The sequence below is a fragment of the Delphinus delphis genome, chromosome 18 (assembly GCF_949987515.2).
Source record: "Delphinus delphis chromosome 18, mDelDel1.2, whole genome shotgun sequence".
NCBI lineage: Eukaryota > Metazoa > Chordata > Mammalia > Artiodactyla > Delphinidae > Delphinus > Delphinus delphis.
This window is the reverse complement of record NC_082700.1, coordinates 46,299,486-46,321,155: the sequence shown is the minus strand read 5'-3', so window position 1 is coordinate 46,321,155 and position 21,670 is coordinate 46,299,486. Positions and strand designations below refer to the sequence as shown.

The following is a 21,670-nucleotide window of genomic DNA, read 5'->3' as shown; positions in this document are numbered from 1 at the left end:
AGGGGGAATTGGATGAAGGGGGTCAAAAGGTACACACTTCCAGTTATAAGGTAAATAACTACTAGGGATGTCACGCACAACATGATGAAAACAATGAACACTGTTGTATGTTACATACGAAAGGTGTTAAGAGAGTAAATCTTAAAAGTTCTCATTGTGAGGCAAAAATTTTTCTATTTCTTTAATTTTGTATCTCTGTGAGATGATGGATGTTTGTTAAACTTCTTGTGGTCATCACTTCATGATGTATGTAAGTCAAATCATTACGCTGGATGCCTGAAACTATACAGTGCTGTGTGTCAATTGTATTTCAAAACTGGAAGAGAAAGAAAAAAGAAAGAAAGGAAGGATGGAAGGAAGGGGGAAAGGAGGAAAGAAAGGAAGAAAGAAGAAAAAGAAAGAAAGAAGGGAGGGAGGGAGGGAAGAAAGAAAGGAAGAAACAGAGAAAGAAATAAAACCCAGAATAAACAAACATTAGGGCTTATGAAAGGAGGTGTCATTAGAAGATACCAGGGCATTCACCATGCTACAATCTACACCATCCGGTTAACTATAATTAGTGCTATATTTAGGCATGAACAAAATTCTATGGCCACAAAGAAGAGGAGTTGATTATTTTTAACTGGAGGAACAGATGAGTGAATGATGGGAAGACGTGTAAGTTGGGGCTTGAAGGACCAATAAATAAAGGTAATTCAAAAAGAGAAAAACTGAAATGAATGGGAGAAAATGCTAGAAGCTGAAGTTTCTACCAGTAGATCCTCTCATAGGTGCTTGCTGGTAAGATTTCCGTGTAAACTGTTCTTTTTTTTTTTTTATATAACTGTATTTATTTGTTCATTTATTTTTGGCTGCGTTGGGTCTTCGTTGAGGTGCGCGGGCTTCTCATTGCAGTAGCTTCTCTTGTTGAGGAGCACGGGCTCTAGGTGCGTGGGCTTTAGTAGCTGTGGCTTGCGGGTTCTAGAGCTCAGGCTCAGTAGTTGTGGCGCATGAGCTTAGTTGCTCCGCAGCATGTGGGATCTTCCTGGACCAGGGCTCGAACCTGTGTGCCCTGCGCTGGCAGGTGGATTCTTAGCCACTGTGCCACTGGGGAAGTCCCTGTAAACGGTTCTTATCAGGTAACATGTCTTCCACATCCTGTCACAACCTGCATACTTCAGTAAGAAGCAGCACAATTCCTTTTAACATAAAGATTATAAATACTTCCTTTAATATTATTAATTGACTTTTAATGTTTCAAATTAAGTTTGAGAAAAAGAAACTGAGCGATTCTTCCACTGACAATAACAGTAATAGCAAACACAGAGTACTCACCCTGTGCTAGGAACTTTGCTAGGCAGTGTACACATAATAACTCTTTTTTTTTTTTTGCAGTACACGGGCCTCTCACTGTTGTGGCCTCTCCCGTTGAGGGGCACAGGCTCCGGACGTGCAGGCTCAGAGGTCATGGCTCACGGGCCCAGCAGCTCCGCGGCATGTGGGATCTTCCCGGACCGGGGCACGAACCCGTGTCCCCTGCATCGGCAGGCAGACTCTCAACCACTGCACCACCAGGGAAGCCCATATAATAACTCATTTAATCTTCATGACAACTGCAAAAAGTGTAGGTTGTATCATTATCTCCATTTTATGAAGAAGACTGAAACACAGAGAAGTTAAGTATTTGCCTACAACAGTCACGTGGCAAGTAAGCTATGGAGCCCAAATTTGAACCAAAACCATATGGTGCTAGAGTCTATGCTCTCCATCATACTAGGCTGCCTCTCTGAAGAGTCCCCTTGTTTCACAGAAATCTTCTCCTTGGGAAATTCTGTCATTATGAGATTTATATTACATGATTATCTCCTAACAAAAATAGATGTTAAATCAAAAACAATTCTTGGAAGAATTGTGAATATATTATACACTTGTTTTTCTGGCCCATGCTCTTTGAAACTCAGACTGGTTTGATAAAACACTAGATGGACTGATTCCTGTCACAGATAAAACCATAACTGCCATATAACTAATAAACTATCCATTTAAAAATGTTAAATGCATTAGAAAATGTAACAGAAATACAATTACAGAACAAATAGCAGGAATTCAAATGTTCTTCAAAAGACAAACTATAAAAATTGACAGCATGAACAAGCTAATGGAGCTAAACTTTTAAAAGTCCAAACCGAGTATATAATCAAATGTAATCATAACAGAGAAAGATGCTGGGAGTTGGCCAACATTATAACAAATGTTTTAAAATATAAAAATTCAAATATCTAATCCCTAGAAATGCTTTTTAGAAAGCTAACATTTTGGGCTTCCCTGGTGGCGCAGTGGCTGAAGAGTCCGCCTGCCAATGCAGGGGACACGGGATCGTGCCCTGGTCCGGGAAGATCCCACATGCCGCGGAGCGGCTAGGCCCGTGAGCCATGGCTGCTGAGCCTGCGTGTCCGGAGCCTGTGCTCCGCAACGGGAGAAGCCACAACAGTGAGAAGCCCGGGTACCACAAAAAAAAAATAAAAAAAAAATAAAAAAGAAAGCTAACATTTGATTCCCAAAATTTTTTCATAATTCTTTCATGTTTTTCTTACTAACTCCATCTCCATAACACACATTGATCTCTCCCCATCCATCCTATATTTGTGTGTGGGGGGTGGATTGAGAGGAAAGATGGCAGAAAAAGGAAAAGAAACCTTATCAATCCTACGTAAAATGCAAAAGAAAAGTGAGTTTCGTAGTATTATCACTAGTGTCCAAATAATATATTTTTTAACTTAGGCACGTCTTAGAGTGAAAGGGGTGCTATTAATAATTACGCTACAGAAATAGGCATAAACCAGAACTTTTGTGGAAAAACAACTGGGAGATATCACTTAAATTATCACATTCAAACAAGAAACTTAAAGAGTTAAGTTCTTGATGATTTCTCCAATAAAAGGATTTACTGAAAACCCCAGTACAAAACATACAATATCATCAGATTTCTGTACAGGAAGGAATATATTTCCTTCCTACTAGAAGACCAATTTCATGGTACCAATAGGTCAAATCAGAATAGATCCTTGAAAAGTGGAAGGAAAATGTGAGAAAAATGAGAAAAACTTCAGGAACCCTTAAAATTCTAACAGGAACAAATCAGAATTTGGCAATGCCAAGAGCATGTGTTAGCCTGAATAAACATCACAAATGCCTCAGAACCTGAAATTTACTAAAGATAAACAGTGAAAAAACAGGGTTGTCAGCAGAGCTTAGCAAGTACAACTAAGCAACCCATTCTCTTCCTTCTGCCCCCATGTAAAAATATTTTTGGTCAATAAAAGTGAACATATTTTTTCCAGTTGGAACAAAAAGGGACTTACACAGGCTGTTTATATGGCAACCTTACATACAGGAAAAGCATCTGAATTAATCTCTTCTACCTTCAGATTCTTCTTCCCGGACAAAACATAAAACTGTCCATTTGCATTTGATTTTAAGACGGCATGACAGGGCTTCCCTGGTGGCACAGTGGTTGAGAGTCCGCCTGCCAATGCAGGGGACACGGGTTCGTGCCCTGGTCTGGGAAGATCCCACATACCGCGGAGCGGCTGGGCCCGTAAGCCGTGGCCGCTGAGCCTGTGCGTCTGGACCTGTGCTCTGCAACAGGAGAGGCCACAACAGTGATAGGCCCGCGTACCGCAAAAAAAAAAAAAAAAAGATGTCATGACAAAAGCCCAGGACAAGATGGCTTCACAGGCGAATTCTACCAAACACTTAGAGAAGAGCTAACACCTATCCTTCTCAAACTCTTCCAAAACATAGCAGAGGGAGGAACGCTCCCAAACGCATTCTACGAGGCCACCATCACCCTGATACCAAAACCAGACAAAGATGTCACAAAGAAAGAAAACTACAGGCCAATATCACTAATGAACAAAGATGCAAAAATCCTCAACAAAATACTAGCAAACAGAATCCAACAGCATATTAAAAGGATGGATCATACACCACGATCAAGTGGGGTTTATCCCAGGAGTGCAAGGATTCTTCAATATATGCAAATCAATCAATGTGATACACCATATTAACAAATTGAAGGAGAAAAACCATATGATCATCTCAATCGATGCAGAGAAAGCTTTCGACAAAATTCAATACCCATTTATGATAAAAACCCTGCAGAAAGTAGGCATAGAGGGAACTTTCCTCAACATAATAAAGGCCATATATGACAAACCCACAGCCAACATCGTCCTCAATGGTGAAAAACTGAAACCATTTTCACTAAGATCAGGAACAAGACAGGTTGCCCACTCTCACCACTATTATTCAACATAGTTTGGGAAGTTTTAGACACAGCAATCACAGAAGAAAAGGAAATAAAAGGAATCCAAATCGGAAAAGAAGAAGTAAAGCAGTCACTGTTTGCAGATGACATGATACTATACATAGAGAATCCTAAAGATGCTACCAGAAAACTACTAGAACTAATCAATGAATCTGGTAAAGTAGCAGGATACAAAATTAATGCACACAAATCTCTGGCATTCCTATACACTAATGATGAAAAATCTGAAAGTGAAATCAAGAAAACACTCCCATTTACCATTGCAACAAAAAGAATAAAATATCTAGGAATAAACCTACCTAAAGAGACAAAAGACCTGTATGCAGAAAATTATAACACCCTGATGAAAGAAATTAAAGATGATACAAATAGATGGAGAGGTATACCATGTTCTTGGATTGGAAGAATCAACATTGTGAAAATGACTCTACTACACAAAGCAATCTACAGATTCAATGCAATCCCTATCAAACTACCACTGGCATTTTTCACAGAACTAGAACAAAAAATTTCACAATTTGTATGGAAATGCAAAAGACCCCGAATAGCCAAAGCAATCTTGAGAAAGAAAAATGGAGCTGGAGGAATCAGGCTCCCTGACTTCAGGCTATACTACAAAGCTACAGTAATCAAGACAGTATGGTACCGGTACAAAAACAGAAAGATCAATGGAACAGGATAGAAAGCCCAGAGATAAACCCACGCACATATGGTCACCTTATCTTTGATAAAGGAGGCAGTAATGTACAATGGAGAAAGGACAGCCTCTTCAATAAGTGGTGCTGGGAAAACTGGACAGGTACATGTAAAAGTATGAGATTAGATCACTCCCTAACACCATACACAAAAATAAGCTCAAAATGGATTAAAGACCTAAATGTAAGGCCAGAAACTATCAAACTCTTAGAGGAAAACATAGGCAGAACACTGTATGACATAAATCACAGTAAGATCCTTTTTGACCCACCTCCTAGAGAAATGGAAATAAAAACAAAAATAAACAAATGGGACCTAATGAAACTTCAAAGCTTTTGCACAGCAAAGGAAACCATAAACAAGACCAATAGACAACCCTGAGAATGGGAGAAAATATTTGCAAATGAAGCAACTGATAAAGGATTAATTTCCAAAATTTACAAGCAGCTCATGCAGCTCAATAACAAAAAAACAAACAACCCAATCCAAAAATGGGCAGAAGACCTAAATAGACATTTCTCCAAAGAAGATATACAGACTGCCAACAAACACATGAAAGAATGCTCAACATCATTAATCATTAAAGAAATGCAAGTCAAAACTACAATGAGATATCATCTCACACCAGTCAGAATGGTCATCATCAAAAAATCTAGAAACAATAAAAGCTGGAGAGGGTGTGGAGAAAAGGGAACACTCTTGCACTGCTGGTGGGAATGTGAATTGGTTCAGCCACTATGGAGAACAGTATGGAGGTTCCTTAAAAAACTACAAATAGAACTACCATATGACCCAGCAATCCCACTACTGGGCATATACCCTGAGAAAACCATAATTGAAAAAGAGTCATGTACTGCAATGTTCATTGCAGCTCTATTTACAATAGCCAGGAGATGGAAACAACCTGAGTGTCCATCATCGGATGAATGGATAAAGAAGATGTGGCACATATATACAATGGAATATTACTCAGCCATAAAAAGAAACGAAATTGAGCTATTTGTAATGAGGTGGATAGACCTAGAGTCTGTCATACAGAGTGAAGTAAGTCAGAAAGAGAAAGACAAATACCATATGCTAACACACATATATGGAATATAAGAAAAAAAATGTCATGAAGAACCTAGGGGTAAGACAGGAACAAAGACACAGACCTACTGGAGAACAGACTTGAGGATATGGGGAGGGGGAAGGGTGAGCTGTGACAGGGCGAGAGAGAGGCATGGACATATATACACTAACAAACATAAGGTAGATAGCTAGTGGGAAGCAGCCGCATGGCACAGGGATATCGGCTCGGTGCTTTGTGACCGCCTGGAGGGGTGGAATAGGGAGGGGGGAAGGGAGGGAGATGCAAGAGGAAAGAGATATGGGAACATATGTATATGTATAACTGATTCACTTTGTTATAGAGCAGAAACTAATACACCATTGTAAAGCAATTATACCCCAATAAAGATGTTAAAAAAATTAAAAAACTACAATGAGAGAACATCTCACACCGGTCAGAATGGCCATCATGAAAAAATCTACAAACAATAAATGCTGGAGAGGGTGTGGAGAAAAGGGAACCCTCTTGCACTGTTGGTGGAAATGTGAATTGATACAGCCACTATGGAGAACAGTATGGAGGTTCCTTAAAAAAGTACAAATAGAACTACCATACGACCCAGCAATCCCACTACTGGGCATGTACCCTGAGAAAACCATAATTCAAAAAGAGTCATGTACCAAAATGTTCATTGCAGCGCTATTTACAATAGCCAGGACATGGAAGCAACCTAAGTATCCATCAACAGATGAATGGATAAAGAAGATGTGGCACATATATACAATGGAATATTACTCAGCCATGAAAAGAAACGAAATTGAGTTATTTGTAGTGAGATGGATGGACCTAGAGTCTGTCATACAGAGTGAAGTAAGTCAGAAAGAGAAAAACAAATACCGTATGCTAACAGATATATATGGAATCTAAGAAAAAAAAAAAGGTCATGAAGAACCTAGGGGCAAGATGGGAATAAAGACACAGACCGACTAGAGAATGGACTTGAGGATATGGGGAGGGGGAAGGGTAAGCTGTGACAAAGTGAAGGAGTGGCATGGGCACATATAAACTACCAAACGTAAAATAGATAGCTAGTGGGAAGCAGCCGCATAGCACAGGGAGATCAGCTCGGTGCTTTGTGACCACCTAGAGGGGTGGGATAGGGAGGGTGGGAGGGAGGGAGATACAAGAGGGAAGAGATATGGGAACATATGTACATGTATAACTGATTCACTTTGTTATAAAGCAGAAACTAACACAACATTGTAAAGCAATTATACTCCAATGAAGATTTAAAAAAAAGGTGGCATGAAATAAAAGAATTCCAAGTGGATTATCTTTCATTATATAATCAATGACTGATAATTTTTCCTTTAATATAGTTGAAAAGTGAATGAATAGGACATGAAAAAAACAACAAAGTATAAATTTTATGTAACGATTTCTTGGGGGAAGTTACGCATTTTAAGAGTGGAAAATTTTTGAGATTACTGTTAAATGAAGAAGCTACATTTTCCTATCCTTTTACTTTAGTTGGTGCTCAAGCACATTTTTTTTTCATTTTATAGATATGAAAACTTCAGCCAAAAGTAAATAAATGATTTTTTTAATTATAAAAAGAAGGTAAGCACCAAAATGCAAAACACTTTGAAATCCATTAATGTGTTGAGGTTTAACAAGTAGCTGATGGAATAAAATGTAATATATTGAAATGAAACTAGGTGACTCTGGTGGATGGTTAATTGAGGTACTACAAATGTCAGTCACCATGCTTGGTTCTGATCAAATCCATCTCATTATAAATTTTGTGCAGCTTTTCATTTCATCTAAAGCAACAGTCTGATTTCTCAAAAGTAGGAGCAATTCATTCTTCCATTCAACAAATATTTATTGAGCACTTACAACAGACCAGACAGTGGTACCTGGGAATCCAACCGTGAACAACAGAGGAAAATCCGTGCTCACGTGGAGATTGCATTCTAGTAGGAAAGAAACCAAATGCATGTCCGTAGGTCCTAAGTGCTCTGGAGAAAAGTGAAGCAGAGAAGGGGCTAACGGGTGTGGGCTAGTAGGTGTGGGAGGAGTGGGGGGCCTTCACAATTTTAAACAGGGTGGTCAAGAAAGATGGGAGAGAGCAGATGACATCTGAAGATGTGGAGAAAGAGAGGAGACAGGGCTGCAGGGTATCCAGAAATGGTGGTTAAGCTGTGGGAACTGTAAATACAAAAGACCTGAGGTGGGAAACACGCCACTGTTAAAGGAACAGGAGGCAGTGTGATTGAGTGAGTGAGTAGAACAGAGTAGTAAAATGAGGGTGGGAATGCTGGGCACAGATGAGGTAGCATCACAGGCCATTTTAATCACTTAAACTTTGACAGAGTGAGATGGAGTGCCTTTTTATCTGAGCAGAGGAGTGATCCAATTTGACCTACTGTTTAACAGGAACACAGAAGGAAGCTGGGGGACCACTTAAGTGGCTCTTGTAATCAGAGCAAGAGATAATGATAACTTAGACCAAGGTAGTATTTACTGATGATAAAAGATCAATCAAGAGATAATGATAACTTGGACCAAGGTAGTATTTATTGATGATAAAAGATCAATAAATTCTGAAGACACAATCAAAAGGATCTGCTAATGAATAACATATGGAATATGAAAAAGATGTTGAAGATGACCTCAAGGTTTTTGGCCTGAGCAAGAAGACTAGAGCTGTCCTTAATCGCACTGGGTCAGACTGAGGCAGAGCAAGGTTGGAGGGACAGAAGTTTGCATGTGGACATGTTAAATTTAAGACGTTTATTAGATAACCAAGTGGAAATGTCACGGAGGCAGCTGCAAAAGACGTCAAGGAGACAGGAAAGACCAGTAAAGATGCCAGTGAGGAAGGGGAACAGTCAAAGTGTGGGATCCTGGAAGCCATTAAAGAGAGTGTGTTTCCAGGAGTAGGGAGTGATCAACTATATTCAATATCGCTGTGGTCAAGCAAGGTAAGAAGAGAACCTGACCACTAGACTTTTTGGGAACATAGTCTCTGGGGGCTGTGATAAGAACAGCTTTTTTTGACTGGTATGGAGGCAAAGTTTGGTAGTGGAATTTTAAAAATGAGGGTAAGGAATGAGTATATAAACTCTGCAGGAATCTGGTCACAAAGGGGAGCAAAGAAACGGGGCAGTGGCTGGAGGGGGAAGTGGAGATAAAAGAGGCTTTTTAAAAAGGGGAGAAATAATATGTTTATACATGGCAGACGGGAAAACTGTCAATATAGGAGACATAGAGGAGAATTTCTGGAGTGTGTCCTTATATAGCAAGAGGGGATGGGCTCTAGTTATAAGTGCAGAGTAGTGTCTGAGAGGCAGACCTTGTCAAAAAATTATACCATTTTATAGAAAAATAAAGGCCTCTTCCCTAATTTTCAAAATTACGAATGCTTTTACTGCTTTTATAAAGTTCTAATAATCCGCACTCAGCCCTCAAGTGTGAAGCAGGGTTTGCAAACTCTCTTAAAAGACCGAGTTTCTTTTCTAAAAACATTACCACTAAAATTAGAGTTTCTTTCTTTTTTTAAAAAAATAAATTTATTTATCTTATTCATTTATTTTTGGCTGTGTTGCGTCTTCGTTGCTGCATGTGGGCTTTCTCTAGTTGTGGTGAGTGGGGGCTACTCTTTGTTGCAGTGCGCAGGCTTCTCACTGCGGTGGCTTCCCTTGTTGCAGAGCATGGGCTCTAGGCGTGCGGGTTTCAGTAGTTGTGGCACACAGGCTCAGTAGTTGTGGCTCGCGGGCTCTAGAGCACAGGCTCAGTCGTTGTGGCACACGGGCTTAGTTGCTCCGCAGCACGTGGGATCTTCCCGGACCAGGGCTCAAACCCGTGTCCCCTGCATTGGCAGGTGGATTCTAACCACTGTGCCACCAGGGAAGTCCAAAATTAGAGTTTCAATAAGAAATCTTTTGTCAATTTTCATAGCCTTGCCCAGTAAGATGGGAGTCTGCATTACACTGCAGAGTCAGAGCTACCTAGTTTCACCAGTTAAAAAGTCTATGATCATAGACAAATCACAGCCTCTCAGGGTCTCAGCTTCCACATTTGTAAAATGGTGATACTAATACCTACAACCTCATAAACTGTCCCATTTAATTCTCTCTATAACGTATGTGATACATCTATTTATGTATACTCAATAAATAGTAGTTATTGTTAGTATGTTATCTAAATATGAAAATCTAGGGGAGGGGTGAGATAGGAGTATGGGATTAAAAGACACAAACTACTATGTGTAAAATAAATAAGCCATAAGGACATATTGTACAGCACAGGGAATTATAGTCATGATTTTGTAATAACTTTAAATGGCGTATAATCCATAAAAATACTGAATCACTATGCTACACACCTGAAACTAATATAATATTGTGAATCAACTATACTTCAATACAAAATTTTTAAAATATGAAAATCTAAATTAAAAATATGAAGGTATTCACTTAGAGAATGATAATTAGGGCAATGTTTCCCAAGATTTTTTATTGTATATAAAGAAAATTATAATATTTCTAAGAGTACCATGGGGAAAACAGAGAAAACTGCTGGAGAAGCTTCATCACCTTAAGGTCCCTTCTTGCCTCAGGGCCTTACCTGAGAAGTGAGGGGAGTTGTATCTGGGGCACAGTAGAGAAAATTTTCTAGTTATAAACTATGTGATCTTACTGTTGAAAGAAATCGAAAAAGACACAAATAAATGGAGAAATGTTCCGTGCTCATGGATTGAAAGAATTAACATTGTCAAAATGTCCTTATTATCTAAAGCAATCTACAGGTTCAATGTAATCTCTATCAAAATCTCAAGATACTTTTCACAGAAATAGAACAAAACTTTCTAAAATTTATATGGAACCACAAAATGCCCTGAATAACCAAAGCAATTGTGAGAAAAAGGAACAAAGCTGCAGGCATCACACTCCCTGGTTTCAAACTATAGTACAAAGCAACAGTAATCAAAACAGCATGGTACTGGCAGAGAAACAGATACATAGATCAATGGAACAGAATAGAGAGCCCAGAAATAAACCCACACATATGGACAATTAATTTACGACAAAGGAGCAAAGAACATACAGTGGAGAAAGGATAGTCTCTCCAATAAATCGTGTTGGGAAAACTGGACAGCCACATGCAAAAACATGAAACTAGACAACTATCCCACACCATACACAAAATTTACTCAAAATGGGTTAAAGACTTGAATGTAAGACCTGAAACCATAAAACTCTTAGAAAAAAACATAGCCAGTATGCTCTTTGACATCAATTTTAACAATATTTTTCTAGATATGTCTTCTCAGGCAAGGGAAACAAAGGCAAAAAGAAACAAATGAATTACATCAAATTAAAAAGCTTCTGCACAGCAAAGGAAACCATTAATAACTCAACAATGACCCTAATGAATGAGAGAAGATGTCTGTAAATGATATATGCAATAAGGGGTTTATATCCAAAATACATAAAGAACCCATACAGCTCAACAACAAAAGCGACCTGATTAAAAAATGGGCAGAGGAGATTAACAGACATTTTTTAAGGAAGACAAACAGATGCCCAACAGGCACATGAAAAGATGTTCAAAACCACCAATTAATAAGGAAATGCAAATCAAAACCACAGTGAGCTATCACCTTCACCTGACAGAATGGCTATTAACAAAAAGGCAAGAAATAACATGTGTTGAAGAGGATCTAGAGAAAAGGGAACCCTTATACACTACTGGTGGGAATGTAAATTGGTGCAGCCACTATAACACAGTACGGAGATTCCTCAAAAAATTAAGAATAGAACTACCATATGATCCAGCTACCCCACTTTTGGGTATATAGTCCAAGAACAAGAAAACACTAATCTGAAAAGATATCCACACCCCTATGTTCACTGTGGCATTATTTACAATAGCCAAGATATGGAAACAATCTAAGCCTATCAACAGATGAATGGATAAAGAAGGTGTGGCATATATATATATATATATCACACGCACACACACACACACACACACACACACACACACACACACACACAATGGAATACTACTCAGCAATAAAGAAAGATGAAATCTGCCATGTGTGACAACATGGTTGGACCTTGAGGGTATTATGCTAAGTGAAATATGTCAGATGGAGGAAGACAAATATCGTAAGATCTAACTCATATGTGGAATATGAAAAACTGATAAATAAATAAAAACAAAATAATGAACAAACCAAACAACACGTAGATACAGAGAACGGAGTGGTGGTGGGAAGGGGAAGGGGAAGGCAAAATGGGTAAAGGTGATTAACTGTATGATTACAGGTGAAAAATAAAATTTTGGTGATGAGCATGTTGTAGGGTATACAGAAGTAGAAATACAATGCTGTACACATGAAACTTATTTAATGTTATAAATCAATGTTACCTCATAAATAATAATAAAATAAGTAATAATAAAATTTAAAATTTCTTAATGAATAATAGACAAACAAATAAACCATGTGATCTTAGAGAATTACTTTGGGGCTTGATCAGAGCTGCCATATCTGTAAAACATCAGGAATTAAGTGTTATCTTCCTTTCTCAATCTTGTCTACAACCTTGAGTTAATGGCCGTGCCTAACAATCCATCTCTCTGAGACCAGGAAAGCAGAAGAGGTGGAGTTATTCTGGTCCACTTCCTGTCAATAACCAGGTCTTGTCAATTCTACTACATAAATAATCTTTAAATTCAGCTCTTATTCCATTTCTCATCTTCACTTAAACTTTGCAACTGTCTCCCAACCAATCTTTCTGCCCCCATGTCCTTTTCAACCATAATCCACCTCACACTGCAACCATGGTTACAAAAGATGAATATATCATGCCACCCTTTTACTGTAAAACCTCCCTACATAAACTGACAACAGGACAGTTTAAAATCTGACCCTTCCCTTTACCAGCCTCCCTCACTACCCTATGAATGATACAATGAAGGAAAATCTAAGTTTTTGCATAACCCGAACTGTCCTTGCTTCATACCTGGAACACCCTATACACCTTGAAATTCTTAAATATTATTAATTAAAAAGTGAGCGCATGTGTAATCACCTATAGGCATAAAGAATATAGTTGACAATAAAAGACAGCTAACAATAAAATTTCATTTACAATTATTTGAGAAGTTAAGATACTGAGTTATGGCTTTATCTGTAAAGCCATATACTTTCAGAATAGTCTAGCTGAAAAGATAAAGTAGAATATTCTTAAGTTTTTTCATAAAAGAACTTTAAAAATTATACAGATATCTGGTAGGATATGAATGAAAGAAGTTTGTTTAAGCACTAATGAGGACATATATTTCTTAAATCATGAATGGAACCTCTGTACACTAGTTCCAATTCACCTATTGTAATGCATTAGGTATACTCAACTAACCTTTGTAAATAAACTTAGATTCAAGATTCAAAAGTGTTTACTATCACTCTGAGATTCTATGCATATTTTAAGTTTACGTCATTAAGCTTCTTCTTGAGTACTTTTGGAGGATGATAAACTGTGGTCAAGATAGCTTTTCTTCATACGGTGGGAAAATTAAATCACTAAAGCAATACTAATTGTTACATTTAAAAACATATTTTTGATCCCTTTTCCCTACTGCCTTCCCCCTTTCAAATAACTGTAGAGCAATTTGAATCTCCATATTCTGTGCAGTATAAAGAGTATAATGAATATCTCTAACAAACTCATCCTTACCCTTTTTACAGCATTACTATGAGGCTAGCTCTTTCTGTGTTTATAATAATGAGACTATTTATAATAATGAGCCTTTCTTAGGTAAAGGTAGTTTTACTTTCTGAGAAAACAATCAGCTGAATTTATCTCCTCTTATTTCATTATCTCACAGTATTAATCAGGAACAAATAAGTTCGCCATCTTATGCAAAAATTTGGATTGAAACAAATGGCATGCAGACTCTCTGTCTATATTGTCTCATTCAACAAAAGTGGTTAAATGCCACGGAGATCAATACTTAAGAATAATTATATATTTTCTAATAGTGCCTTTCAGTGACAATAAACAATTCCATAACGTTACCAGTTTTCTTTTATATAATGCTCATTTTACTTAAATTGTCCACACAATGGATAAAATAATTTTTTAAAGTATTTCTCATAAGCAAAAGGTATCTAAATAACTACCATTTACATACAGATTTATAATTTATACTGTACTTTTTACACATATTATCTCATTTAGACCTTACAGATCACCCTGTGAAAGAGTATTATGAGCTCATTTTATAAAAGAGAAAATTAAACTTCAGCGATATTAAGTGACATATTCACTCAGCTAGTAAGTGGCAGAGCCAAGATTTAAGTTTAGTCTCATTCCAAATCTCTTTCATAATATACTCCCTGTTCAGGGAATAATGCTTTTCTTCCAAATGTGCAAGACGGTCCTACTATGTAAGAAGTTTTTTATACAATAAATCTCACCACCATAGTGAGTTTCACTCATTATTTCCCACAGCTCCAAAATATCATTTTAAAGCAACTATATATAAAGTACAGAAAAAGACAAGAAACCTAACTCATAGACTGAGCCAAAGCATACATACACATTATAATCCCAACTATAGTATTTTGGATGTACCCAAATACCCAAGTTCTTTCTTTGCTTATCTCTGCCTTTTCTTAGGTCTTTATCTCTTCTCTTCCTCTTCCTTCTCAACCCCTTAACTTCACAAACTACTGGTATGACTGACTGCAGGGGCAGATACCAAGATTGCATGGCATGAGTTCCATCTTTCTTTTCCACATCTAAGAGGAGAAAATAAAAGGCACTCTCTCTCTCTTTTCTTAAAGCAGTAAAATTACTTTATTAAATCTCAACCCTTGAGTACATATCTTTTTTTTTTTCTTTTCCACTATGGTTTATTACAGGATATTGAATATAGTTCCCTGTGATATACAGTAGGACCTTGTTGTTTATCTATTTTATGTAACAGTAGTTTGTATCTGCTAATCCCAAACTCCCAATTTATCCCTCCCCCACTCCCTTTCCCCTTTGGTAACCATAAGTTTGTTTTCTATGTTTGTGAGTCTACTTCTGTTTTGTAAATAAGTTCATTTGTATCATATTTTAGAGTCTACATATAAGTGATATCATATGTTATCTGTCTTTCTCTTTCTGGCTTACTTCACTTAGTGTGATAATCTCTAGGTCATCCATGTTGAAATGGCATTATTTCATTCTTTTTTATGGCTGAGTAGTATTTCACTGTATACATATACCACATCTTCTTTACCCATTTATCTGTCTATGGGCATTTAGATTGCTTCCATGTCTTGGCTATTGTAAATAGAGTTGCTATGAACATTTGGGTGCATATATCTTTTTGAATTAGAGTTTTCTCCAGATATATGCCCAGGAGTGGGATTGCTGGATCGTATGGCAACTCCATTTTTAGTTTTTTAAGGAACCTCCATCCTGTTTTCCATAGTAGCTACACCAATTTACATTCCCACCAATAGTGTAGGAGGGTTTCTTTTTCTCCACACCCTCTCTGTCACTTGTTATTTGTAGACTTTTTAATGATGGCCATTCTGACCGGTGTGAGGTGATACCTCACTAAAGTTTTGATTTGCATTTCTCTAATAATGAGCAATGTTGAGCATCTTTTCATGTGTCTATTAGCCATCTGTATGTCTTCTTTGGAGAAATGTCTATTTAGGTCTTCTGCCAATTTCTTGATTGGGTTGTTTGCTTTTCTGTTATTGAGTTGTATGCGCTGATTGTATATTTTGGAAATGAAGCCTTGTATCGCATGCAAATATTTTCTCCCATTCCATACATTGTTTTTTCATTTTGTTTATGGTTTCCTTTGTTGTGCAAAAGTTTGTAAGTTTGATTAGGTCCCATTTGTTTAGTTTTGCTTTTATGTCTACTGACTTGGGAAACTGACCTAAGAAAACATTGCTATGATTTATGTCAGAGAATGTTATGCCTATGTTCTCTTCTAGGAGTTTTATGGTGTCATGTCGTATATTTAAGTCTTTAAAAAGGTACTCTTTTAATATCCCCCAACGTATAGAAAGCAAACCAAAGGCAAAATATATTTCTCTAATCTTATTATTTAACTTTATCCTAAAAATGTTTATTGGCCAAGAGGCAAGGAGACTAAGTACCAATATGCCAGTGTAAGTACTTTATCCATTTTAATTCATATTGTAACAGCATACTTTGCTAAAATAAAACTGACACAATTAAACGTGTAAGTCCAAAGCACATGATTAATTTGCTCAGACACAAAGATATCTAAATGTGTACACTTGTGTTTTCTGAATCTCATGTTTCATAACAAGGAATACTAAAATCCGTTCCTTAATTATTTTAAGTTGTAAGATTTAAAAAGAAATAAGTTGCAATTTATTTTTACCTTGTGAAAGACCAGTGGAACGTAAGCTCTAACTATAGTTAAATCCTGCCAGAATGAAGAAACTGGGATTAAAAAAGATTCAGCCACACAAAACACAGAGTTGGATTATTGTGAGGTTAATACAATGATAAAGGTGAGTCTATACTACATACAGCTGGCTAGAAGTCCTGTGCAATTCAAATGTCTTTAGGCCTGGGATGCAGTTTGGCACCACCTGGTGGCAACCATCCACCCTAGCTTCAATATCCATGGGGTCATTCTGGATCTGGTGGCTGACTGGGGTTTCTAGGGCAGTAGCCCCAGTCCCAGGAATTCCCTGACTAGGTGGTATCCACTTTGACATGGCTATGGAGTCAGAACAACACAGGGGAAAAGGAAACCTGTCTTCAGCTTCCCTGCTTCCAGAAATGGTTCTGTCGACTGTTTCTCAACCTACCTCTACCAATCATCTTAGAGAACAGGCGCTAGTTTACATCAATTTATGTTACCAGGGGATGCATTTTAAAGGAGTCTTTAAAAAGTAAAACAACAACGGCAACAACAAAAACTAAAAAATCAGTGCATTCTCAAAATGATTACATACCAAGGTTTATGTGGTTATGTGAATTGTTTGGAAGTAATCACACGTTACCATAGAAACAATCCCATGAATTTTAAGGTTATTAAGTTGGCCAATAAAAGCCTTTATTATAAAATCCATAACAGAATTGAGCCACAGGACTATAAGTACTTATTTGTAAAACAAAATAGTAGTATCACCTATGCCACAGGTCTAGCTCACATCTAGATCTTTCTCCTGAGATTCAGACCTTATATAATCAACTTCTAATTGCATATGTCACACAGACTTAATGAAACTAAACTAAATTTGTCATGTTTCCCAATTAAAGCCGTGTCTTTTTCTAATGCTTTAAAAACTGCATCACTATCCCCGCAGCTGCCCAATCAAGAACCTGGTGACATCTGTAACTTCTCACTCCCCAATCCAATCTAGCCAATGAATCCTCCTGACTGTTTAGTTAGGTTAGTTCCATCTCCTGAGCACTCTTCCAATCTGGCCCACTTCTCCCCGTCTCTACTGCTACTAATCCAGTTCCATCTTCATTACCCGTCTTGATAAGGGAAACAACCTCTAAAAGTGGCCTCTTTGTCTATAGCCTTATACTCTTCCAGTCTATCCTCCACATCACAGAATGGTCTTTTTATATAAAATTAGATCATATCACGCATATTCCCCAAATCTTTCAATTGTTCATGGTCTTAGACAATGGCTCAAATGCATGATTTGGACCTATTTCCCTCTTCTGTTTCATCCCTTACAACTCGTTGCCTCTTGGTCTATGGTCTAACCACTCTGAATTATTCTATTTGTTCAAAAAACTTCATTTTGTCTTGCCTCCAGGGTGTGCATTAATTCCCCTAATTCCCTTCCCTCCCATAACTGACAGTCTTACTCTTAGTCATCATGCAGGTGTTGCATGGGTACTTCTCCCTCCACGTAATCTTCCCTGATTCCTCCCAGGGCTGAGTTGGATATACCTTGAGTCTATGTGGTCTCACCCTGTGCATCTTGCCATTTGCTTCATTATCATCATACTTTTGATCATGGTTTCTCTATTTCTCCATTAGACTACCAGCTTTGCAAAGGCAGAGGTCACCACTGTATCTATGGCATCTGACATATATCTATATGTCAGATATATATATCTATCTATATAGAACATGGTGGACCTTAATAAATATTTGCTAAATAAGTAAATTTATTGTTCTTAGAGCTCAAATGTAACCTTCTCTAATATCAACCTTAGTCTGATTTAAAGTCTTGCTTGTTGGCAAAGATAATAGCATACACTCAAGTCGGTTCTGATAAACTAGTATGACAATTAAGTCCATTTCAAAAATGTTTCCTTCTAAAACATCAATTTTGAAAAGCCATATGACCATAATGATGGTATATAAAAATAACTGCTATTGAAATAAGTAGCATTTATTTTTCCCTTAATGCTGCCAATCTCTAAAAAAACCTAATATATGCTGTTCTAAAAGTAACTGCATGAATAAAACTGATCCTTCTTAAAGATTATCTAACATGTCTTTAGGACCAGCAGCTATATGAGGCATAAGCGATACTTCATATTATAATTCCAGTTTCTAAAAATTTCCTGGAGAAATCACTGGCATATTATAGGAAGAACTACTGGTATCTCTTAGTACTCTCTAATTTCCTTTTCATTTCTGTCCTTCATCTGAACTAAGGTAAAGGCAAAAGGAAGAGCTAACAGGGTGATAAAAAGATAATAGGAATACCAGAATAAACAGGCCTAACATCTGATAAACCCTGTTCTAAGCTAGTTATCAAAGACCTTAGAACTTTAATATTCCATTATACTTAGATTTATGACAAATTTTCTTTAATGTATTAAAAAAGACATTACGTCACGAACTAAAGTTTAACTTTGATAAAACTATAAGCTTCGGGCTTCCCTGGTGGTGCAGTGGTTAAGAATCTGCCTGCCAATGCAGGGGACACAGGTTCGAGCCCTGGTCTGGGAAGATCCCATGTGCCGCAGAGCAGCTGGGCCCATGAGCCACAATTACTGAGCGTGCGCGTCTGGAACCTGTGTTCCGCAACAAGAGAGGCCGTGATAGTGAGAGGCCCGCACACCGCGATGAAGAGTGGCCTCCGCTTGCCACAACTAGAGAAAGCCGCCGCACAGAAACGAAGACCCAACACAGCCATAAATAAATAAATAAATAAATAAATAAATAAATACTTAAAAAGAAAAAAAAAACCTATAAGCTTCAAACAAAGAGCAATAAAATATCACATAAACTTCTTGGTTTTTTTTTTTTACCTGTTTTCCCGTTCATACATTTCCCTGGAGGCACTTCGAAGTTGATCAATTTCTTGATTAGTTTTCAATCTGATTTGTTCCAGTTCATCACGTAGTTTATTTTCATATTCTGTTTTATAATGGTCTCTGCAAAGAGTCAAAAGGAATATCCTTTTTTTTGTTGTTTGTAAAAGAAATAGGTCTTTGCCCTTCATGTAATATTTTAATATCTTATGTCAAATATGCTCTACATACAATGTTACTTGAAAAACACAGTTTAGATATAAAGCTTTAAAATTCTTAAAAATACCATTCCAAACTACTTCCATCTGAGATTTTCTTTTAAACATATTACCCTAAAGGCTTAATTACTATATAAAATGTTCATTCATGTTGAATAATTATTCATCTTCAAAAATATTTTACTAATTTAACGCATATGGCAAAAGACTTGAAAACTAATGCATTATGGAAGGTCATTCATTTAGAAACAATGATCTGATGTGGTGCATACTGGAAGACAATTAATCTTAAAAAAAATGACCCGAATGTACTCTTTACAAAACCTTTCCTTCTAAGCACAACAATCATAGCCACTGTGATCTCTTAGCAAAGTCACAAAGCGTTACACAGGGTATTAGCAGAAGCACAAACTGATGAAAAATACCACAAGCTGGGAAAAAAGTTATTAAGAATAAATAATTCAAGGATTATAAAGGCTATTGGTATAAAGGAATAGCTTATTCATCTACTTGAAGAGAGAAGACAGGATTGAAATGCAGGAGTCTGATTCCAGAGCCTGTATCTTAAACCAGTACTCAATGTTGTCTCTCCTTATTCTTTTATGTTTCACACAGTCAAGAAAAGGTCAGCTTAGTCAGGCTCCACACAATTACATTTTCTTCAAAAATATACTTCTATAAAGATATTTATATATTTCCATAAAACATTTATGTAGAGATCTTAGTCACTGGGAATTAAAAAGGTTATATCGGGCTTCCCGGGTGGTGCAGAGGTTGAGAGTCCGCCTGCCAATGCAGGGGACACGGGTTCATGCCCCGGTCCGGGAAGATCCCACATGCCGCGGGGCGGCTGGGCCCGTGAGCCATGGCCGCTGAGCCTGAGCGTCCGAAGCCTGTGCTCCGCAACGGGAGAGGCCACAACAGTGAGAGGCCCGCGTACCGAAAAAAAAAAAAAAAAAAAAGGTTATATCATAAGAAAAAATAAATAAAAATAATCATAGTGTATATATCGCTACCTAAAAGAAATAGGCTCTTGGTTGTTGGAAAAAACAAAATATCTTAAGAAAAAAATCAATTAGAATGAGTAACTTATGAGGAAACAAAATGAACGATTATCGTAATATCATCCTATAGACCTTACAAAAAAATCACTATTCTTCCCCAAAGCCATGAGTTCCCTCAAAGAAGCTGGTGTTAATTTATATCTATTGATATGGAAAATAATGTAAATCTTACCTTGATGTTACGTACTTTTCATACATCTCTTCTCTAGCCTTTTTGGTTTCTTCAAGTTGAGTTTGAAGTCTTTCAAGACGATCCTCTTCATGGGCACAGCGAACACTAAGCTCCATATTTTGGCGGTTGAGATATTCTTTATCTTTTTGCAGTAAAGTAACAGTATGCTGTAAGGTGGCTACCTACACACATGCAGAGACAGACAGTGTCCAGAGCAATGTCATCTTACTTTTCAAGGCTTACTGAGTTATTTTCTTTCATTTGTGCTTTTGTTCAACATATAAAGAGGGCTAATCCTTACCATGAAAATTTTCATATAAACAGAGCTACTAAAAAATCCCTTCTTTCTAGCAATTACATCAGAAAGGAAGAAAAATGTCCCTCTCACAATTCTGCCCTGAGCTGTGTCCACAATCACGGTACAATAAAATACAAGTGACTCTATAAGCTTACCTCTTTTGATAATTCACTTCCTTCTTTAGCTTGAATTATGTGAGAGGCTTCAAGTGTTTCATGTTTTCTCCTTAAGTCAGTTACTTCCTGTTCAAGTGCATCACGCTCACTATAAAATTCAAATACATTTATTTATTTTTACTAAAATAAAACTCAAACACATATGTAAATTCTATGTCTCTTTTTATAACGAACATTTTAAAAGCGTCAATTATGTTTCAGGAAACTGAACAGAGATACTTCAGTGTCATTCCATGAACGATAAAGTATCTGCTTTTCAAATTTAGAAGGGACTCTGTTCAAGACCTTGTTCAGATACATAAACATGAATTTATTATCTTCAAAAAATAAATATGTAAGCTACACTAATCAGCAAAGTAAATAATAAAACTTTCTAAGGTACACTCTGGTA

At 37.2% G+C, this 21,670-nt stretch overlaps 1 protein-coding gene across 2 annotated transcripts in view; it reads right to left on the bottom strand.

The window, feature by feature from the left end:
• PIBF1 (progesterone immunomodulatory binding factor 1) overlaps positions 1 to 21,670 on the bottom strand; it is a 211,905-nt gene that overhangs the window by 141,334 nt on the left and 48,901 nt on the right. For both annotated transcript variants that reach the window (XR_009516771.1, XM_059995626.1), the window contains exons 7-9: positions 21,259 to 21,367; positions 20,806 to 20,987; positions 19,349 to 19,474 (exon numbers count right to left, since the gene is read on the bottom strand). Coding sequence is in view for 1 of the 2 variants with exons in the window: in XM_059995626.1 (XP_059851609.1) it covers positions 19,349 to 19,474; positions 20,806 to 20,987; positions 21,259 to 21,367 (417 nt within the window). In the remaining variant the exon portion in view is untranslated. The remainder of the gene's footprint in view (positions 1 to 19,348; positions 19,475 to 20,805; positions 20,988 to 21,258; positions 21,368 to 21,670) is intronic.